The sequence below is a fragment of the Sphaeroforma arctica genome, assembly GCF_001186125.1.
Source record: "Sphaeroforma arctica JP610 unplaced genomic scaffold supercont1.1677, whole genome shotgun sequence".
Lineage (NCBI taxonomy): Eukaryota > Ichthyosporea > Ichthyophonida > Sphaeroforma > Sphaeroforma arctica.
In genome coordinates this window covers 4682-12262 of record NW_014038881.1, presented here as the reverse complement: position 1 = coordinate 12262, position 7581 = coordinate 4682, and the positions used below count along the sequence as shown (strand labels likewise).

The following is a 7581-nucleotide window of genomic DNA, read 5'->3' as shown; positions in this document are numbered from 1 at the left end:
AGAGAGAGAGAGAGGTCAGAGTGGGAGAGAGAGAGAGAGAGGTCAGAGTGAGTGTGGAGAGAGAGAGAGGTCAGAGTGAGAGAGAGAGATAGAGAGAGGGAGAGAGAGCGAGAGACAGAGATTTCAGATTTGTTACACTAAAACATTTTAATAATAAATATAGCCAATAAAATAACATGGCCCTCTGGATTAGGGGTTCGACTACTCTCTAGCGGAAATCTAGGACAGGGTCGTACATAGCGGAATCGTACATTTAGCAGAGACTCTATCCGTCTATCCACCAGAGGGCTCAGGTATCTATCAAGAAGGCTATGGCTCAGGCCTCAGGGCCGTGGAAATAACTCAAAACTTTCTGCTTTTGTAACACGGGTGTTCTACTGTAACACGAGTGTTCTACTTTTGAACGTATTTACTATTCCGCCACAGGGCACCCGCTCACATGCCATAGCCCACAAAGATATATGTATGCGTGTATGAATATGAATATGTATCTGTATATGCATTGCATATATATATGCATAATATATATATATATATATAAATATATATATAACCACACTTTTCTCCAAAATGGAACTCACAGGTACGGCTGATTATCCAGGAAATCAATCGCGCACGTTAGAGAGGATTGATCATCGTAACCTCGTTTATTGTAAAGCGGGAAAGGTGTTGTTGCTTCTAAAGTTAAGGTCAAGCAATGTAAGATAGTGCGATTTGACGTAGCGGTGCTGTTTACCTCCTGCTTCTGCTTAAAGCGTGCAGTAGGCCCTATACGCTGTCATTTTCTCCGTTGCAGAGAGTGTTAGTGGCATACCCGCAGCTAAGAATAATGTAGTGCCTGCGGATGAATGTAGGTAAAAAGAGGTTGTTGGATCCATAGGAACATTCCCATTCGTGAAGATTCGCTATCAGAATAGTGAATGCATGTTAAGCACGTACCAACTCGACAAATATGAAGCACGAACGAAGTGATGTGTCCCCGTAATTGAATACATCTATGTAAAGCCAGTACTATGTGTACCGATTGCTACATGCTTAATGGCTTGCTGTTGACAGTATTTCTACTATGGATAGCAGCACTTATCGATCTTATTTCAAATACCCATTGACAGGAGGAGAAAGGGGTGTTCGGAAGGGCGTTGGTCGCATGTTCAGACAATATAGCAGAAAACTACTCAAATATACCGGTAGTCAGATGCGTAACAATCAACAAGTGCGTAAGAGGCACATAAAAAAACTAGAAGTGCGCAATCTGAACGACATAGCTTGTGTGAGAGTCATAAATGAAATGATGTGTACAAGATACGAATGTACATATATATATATATATATATACACTACATATATCGGCACATGTATACCTACCTGGTGTGATGTTGATGTCTCCTGTACTGCCTGCCCCCGTAGTAACTAGTATTAGACTTGGTCCATCCACCACTGGCAGGTCATACGAACTCCCAGCATTCACATCCACCTTGGCCAGTGTGAACTCCTCGATTGGTGGATCGAATATGCGATAGTTCTGTGTAACCAATGGGGACACAGTGTGTGAGACGACGTGCGGTTATATTTGACACTGAGGATTACATGGTAGCAATGCAGAATTGCATAGCAACCAGCCACAATTGCATGAGAGTGACGCTGCCTGGTCCTACACGCTCAGGGCTGGTATCAGTTCTACGTTTGGAATATGACTAAGTCGCCTCACAAGGGCATGTTTATGTGCGTGTTAATTCATAGGTAGTTGTCACTGTGTACTTTGTACGGTAAGTGTAGGCCATTCGATTGTACTATAGAAAATACAATGTACAGAACTGTTCGTTACATTACGGCAATATCAATGCACACTGAGTGTTTCATATGCCAAGTGTAGGCCATTCGATTGCACTATAGAACATATAATGTACAGAACTGCTCAATACATTACGCCAATATCAATGCACACCGAGTGTTCCATACGCCAAATGTAGGCCATTCGATTGCACTATAGAACATACAATGTACAGAACTGCTCATTACAGTACGCCAATATCAATGCACACTGAGTGTTTCATACGCCAAGTGTAGGCCATTCGATTGCACTATAGAACATACAATGCACAGAACAGTTCAATACATTACGCCAATATCGAGTAGCCATACTAAGCGGATTGGCAGCCCCGCACAGTTGAATGATCCTTTCCATACATCACGTGAAAAACAAGGATTCATAAACAGACACACTTCCATCGCACACTCACTGCAGTATCAATCCGAAAGACTCTATTACATGCATGGCACACCAGTCAACAGGATCAACCAACATACACCGTTGACTGTGGTGCCAGCCAAGACCTTGCTCTGTCCCGGGCCGTAGGTGTATGTCAACATCTCCGTCAGTGTACTGACGTCCTTGAACTTTGGGGTCAGCCCAGCTCGCACCACATTGTCACTACAGGCCATGCACTCAATGCAGTCTGTTGGTGACGGAGGCAAAACGTTATTTAAATGCAGGGGTATGAATAAGCAAAAGAGTATGAACACAAATAAACGGACTTCTAAAGAAGTATATACATAGGAACACACATGTTCAACATCACATATACATCGTTTTTGAAGCATAAAGGCCCAATCAGGCGCTGCATGTTGTTGCAGCATATGTTTGCTACAGAGCCAAGAATTATGGTACCTACGATCGTCCCATTGACGTTGAATATGGATCAGCCCAACACAGTGTGGCTCCTGAGCCCATTCACGGTGTCACAGAACTCATTTGAAATTGCACACACCTCACAATCATACAAATCGAACAGCCACACAGCTTCGTGAACACACTTCAATAGCATACCAGCACACAGGAACAAATGCGAAAGGGATGGCCAATTTCACTGAAACACTACTAGCATGGATGTGCGATATGAAGGACGCTAACAGATACAACGGGACCAGCCTAATTAATAGACACTTAATGTTAGCCAGTTGTGGGAGTGGTTCGTTTGTAGACACAAAACATCAACAGTCTGTGATTACTTACCGCCGGTGAGGTACGCGTGTGGTTCGTTCGCAGCCATAAACATCGACTCGCCCGGACCCAGTTGGACATAGTTCAGGAAGTACAGCGAGAACAGTCCGATGTCATTGGGGAAGTCTTGGTTGACCGTGAGAATGAGGTCCTCCACTCTATCACGTGACTGCATGTGTTATAAACAGAGGGAGAAGATGATGCCTATGAAAACTCTCTCACGAGACTGCATGTGTTATGAACGGAGGGAGAAGATGATGCCTATGAAACTCTCTCATGTGACTGCATGTGTATGAACGGAGAAAGAAGATGATGCCTTTGAAAACTCTCTCACGTGACTGCATGTGTTATGAACGGAGAGAGAAGATGATGCCTATGAAAACTCTATCACGTGACTGCATGTGTTATGAACGGAGGAAGAAGATGATGCCTATGAAAACTCTCTCACATGACTGCATGTGTTATGAACGGAGGGAGAAGATGATGCCTATGAAAACTCTCTCACGTTACTGCATGTGTTATGAACGGAGAGAGAAGATGATGCTTATGAACTCAGGGTCGATCATTTCAATCACACTGCGAGACCGTCGCCCACCAAGGCGCCATGGGAATGGGTTCTGCGGTGCGCACTTTCAAATAGTGTACGGAGTTATTTGTAGACGTTCAGAGCGTATCATTTCTAGACATTGCAGCGCAAACTTGGCAGGAACATACACAGCGTTAAGTAGATTCACACATCCACAATGTATATAAAACCAGCGGCATGTACTCCTACTTAACAGACAACATACCGTTTTGGCTTCTAATCGTGGGATTAACTTGGCCAAGGCGTCGGTTACGGCACTATCCGAAGCCTCCATTAATTGTATGTAACATGCTTTGAGGGCTTCTTGCTGTTGTGTGAGATTTTTAGACACTCCCGCTACAGTTAGTGAGAGTCACAACAAGGAAGAAAGGTGAGGCACAGAGCGATTGTATATCGGTTACGGACTTATTGTCAATACGGGTTTCAGCGGATTTCAAGCACCAGGCACACGTGTATGTATTTAGGCAAATACACACACACACACACACACACACATATATGTATATATGTATATCTCTGTATACATATATCACAATGTATTATAAAATAACAATAACAATAATTATAATAATAATAAAAACAGAGAGAGAGAGATATATATATATAGATTTTAATGTATAGGGAATACAAATAAGAAACGTCAACCAGATAATACACACCCTCAACGGCATTCGCAGGATCCGCATCCACAGCTTCTTTCAGCTTCGCGGATTGTTCTTCACCAACTATAGCACGGAGCTCGGGCACATTCGCCAAAACATCTACAATCTCAGTCAACGGCCGGAAACCCATCAGACCTGAGTGAAGAAAGCCGTCGCGTTTAGCTCAAAGTGGTGAACAGAACCGAAGCGATAAGTACCGATGTATGGTGCTGCTGTAGGTTGAATTTCAATATGGTACAGATATGAAACTCAAACAGCAGTGTGTTTGTCTGAACATGGATACTAGACAAGAGGTGCTCGTGATAGCAGAGTCCAGAGATGCGTCATACAGCCGATATCGGGTACATGCACATACCACCGCTTTGAAGTTTTCAAGAACGGACGGGGTAATACAAACTGAAACTAGTTGACGTGTGCACATTACCTGCGAATTCGGTCAGCGCTATGCACATTTCAGGTTTGTGATTGGAGTCGGGATAATTGTCAGGATTATTTTTCCTGAGTATAGCTCCGAGTTCTTTGTTGGGGTGAGCCTGGGTGACGAAAACAAGGGGCGTGTGCGTGAGTACCCAGCGAGGGATGTGACGAGAGGACGTGCACTGTGGAAAGAGGGCCGATGAACTGTATGCACACTTAGCCTACGGAGGAAGAACACATACAGTGTACAGGGATTGGTTGTGTGGAAGAGCCTGACAGGCTGTAAACCTTTCGGAGCGCGGAGCGAGTGGCAATGCGCACGCACAAGAATTGGTAGGGTGAAGGAGCAAGTACAGTACCTATGTCGGATGGGACGATTGTGACGAACACTGTCGTTGCAAACATTGAATCTACGCTATGAGAGCTCTTTCCCAATACTATGCGAGAATGCCATGGCCAGAATTAATTCATCCAGCGTTTAAGCTATGGGAGTGAACATAGCGAGAACCTATGCGAATAACAACAGAGATAACACACCTGTATGGACAGAGCTTTCTGGATTGACAGTACTTTGAACAGGTAGGGCAGATCGCCATACTTTTCCGCAATCGAGTACGACAGAGCCCACTGCATTCGTATCCAGAAAAACAGCAACTCAGTCTTGGAACGGGTAATGATCAGATTTGTATCTAAAAGTACACCATTAAACACGGACACGGACATATATATATATACATATATACACATACACACACACACACACACACACACAATGTTTGTATAGACACAGACAGACACAGACACAGACACAGACACACACATATATACACACACACACACACACACACACACACATATATATAAATCAATCTTTATGCATATGCATTTGAAAAAATACATGAATACATACATACATGCGAATCGAATGTATACTCGCTATTCTATACGACATCCCTTTCAGATAGACAAATATACTATTTCCATGTGCATATGCAATCATCTGTCGTGGGTATGTAGGCTACAGAGCGTAGTACAACGGGAGCCACTCTCGCAGTAGAAGTATAACAGTACGTATACCTCACCTACGATGCGATAGAAGAGATACACCTCAAATACATCACTGCCATAAGACCCCACAATCAACATGCATCTCGAGCGACAAACACACAAGCTATTTATATGTCGTTCGAAACACTAGCTCGTGAGCCAATGTACCTCCACTCAGTTGCAACATGACTTGAAAGCAATGTTGCATTGCTACGTGGTTGTTATGGCCTATGTAAGTCTATAAACTTAAATAGTGCTGTGATCAGGGGCATGTTACAATAGTTATGTATTGAGGCATGTGGCAATGGGTTATATCGTACCATGGGTTTATATCGTACCTTGTATGTGATCAGGATGTTACAATAGTTCTGTATAGAGGCATGTTACAATAGGTTGATATCGTACCCTGTAATAACGTCTGTGATCAGGGGCATGCTACAAGAGTTCTGTATAGGGGCACGTTGCAATAGGTTTACATCGTACCTTGTTTTCCGCCAGCCACTCGTTGAGCTTCTGACCAGTGCCTTTGATGGTTGCCGGGCCCTTCGGGTGAGTACCCATCCAGAGCTGAATGGCAAGCGTGACAAAAGATTCACATAACGACATGTGTAAGCGTGACATAAGATTCATATAATAACATGCGTAAGCGTGACATAAGATTCATATAACAACATGTGTAAGCGTGACGTAAGATTCATATAACAACATGTGTAAGCGTGACATAAGATTCATATAACAACATGTGTAAGCGTGACATAAGATTCATATAACAACATGTGTATTGTGTAGATCTACTGGTGCGTTTGTTTATTCGTGATATAATAAAGTGTTCAAATGTAACAAAAATAAATGCTATGGCAGTGTCGTCTGCCCACTTCGTTTGCTACGCGCATTAGATGTCGCAAATGTAAATTGAGACGGGTTGTGCCTTAGACACAGTGGGATGTGTCTTCGCAGGGGCACTTCAAAGCCAGAAGAATGGATCGCACATGAGGCAGCTACAGTGCACAAACACACTTTCTGCCATTGCACACAAGAACAACATGCCAGGCTAAGACAAGACTTCCGTTCGGAAGCTTCACACCAAGATCAGATACGCTCGGAAGTAGAGTTACGGATAGGCTTTCAACAGCCGCTTACTAATACAAAGAAACAAGTGGTAAGAAATACAGTATTGTCACATGCCGTGGCAATGGAGTAAGTGAGGACTACAAGCTGGCGGATGACAATGAGTCATTTAAGTATCAATCATGAATGCCAACATATTGCAAAATGGACGCACTAAGAGAGGTCTAACCTAAGGATAAACACTAGTTCTAACCACATCTACACCCTCGGAATATAACACACATGCCTACAGTAGAAAATCACTTACCTCAGCGTAAGGATCTGTTTAGAGACAGGTCTAGCTCAAGGATAAACACTAGTGCTAACCACATCTACACCCTCGGAATATAACACACGTGCCTACAGTAGAAAATCACTTACCTCAGCGTAAGTATTAGTTTAGAGAGAGGTCTAGCTTAAGAATACACACTAGTGCTAACCACATCTACACCCTCGGAATATAACACACGTGCCTACAGTAGAAAATCACATACCTCAGCGTAAGAATCAGTTTCGTTGGTTGTGATGCCATCATAAGCGCCCGCTAATTGTGCAACCTTACTCGAGCTTCCGACTTTCCCCCAGGCATAGCCCTGTACGCAGCAGTTGAGATCCAGAACTGAAATTGGAAGTACGCCATACTTTGGTTAAACTGTGTACAAATGCTTATATGTTTATGTGCATATATATATATATACAGATATATGCATATATATATATATATATATATATATACACACACACACACACATATATATATA

The 7581-nt window shown here is 43.0% G+C and overlaps 1 protein-coding gene across 1 annotated transcript in view; it reads right to left on the bottom strand.

The window, feature by feature from the left end:
- Window positions 1-614: 614 nt before the first annotated feature.
- SARC_11420 (phosphomannose isomerase type I) overlaps window positions 615-7581 on the bottom strand; it is a 7419-nt gene continuing 452 nt past the window's right edge. The window contains exons 2-11 of the mRNA XM_014294496.1: window positions 7315-7439; window positions 6197-6280; window positions 5204-5293; window positions 4674-4782; window positions 4247-4384; window positions 3793-3923; window positions 3014-3170; window positions 2308-2456; window positions 1366-1522; window positions 615-838 (exon numbers count right to left, since the gene is read on the bottom strand). Of these exons, the coding sequence (XP_014149971.1) occupies window positions 750-838; window positions 1366-1522; window positions 2308-2456; window positions 3014-3170; window positions 3793-3923; window positions 4247-4384; window positions 4674-4782; window positions 5204-5293; window positions 6197-6280; window positions 7315-7439 (1229 nt within the window). The 3' untranslated portion in view covers window positions 615-749. The remainder of the gene's footprint in view (window positions 839-1365; window positions 1523-2307; window positions 2457-3013; window positions 3171-3792; window positions 3924-4246; window positions 4385-4673; window positions 4783-5203; window positions 5294-6196; window positions 6281-7314; window positions 7440-7581) is intronic.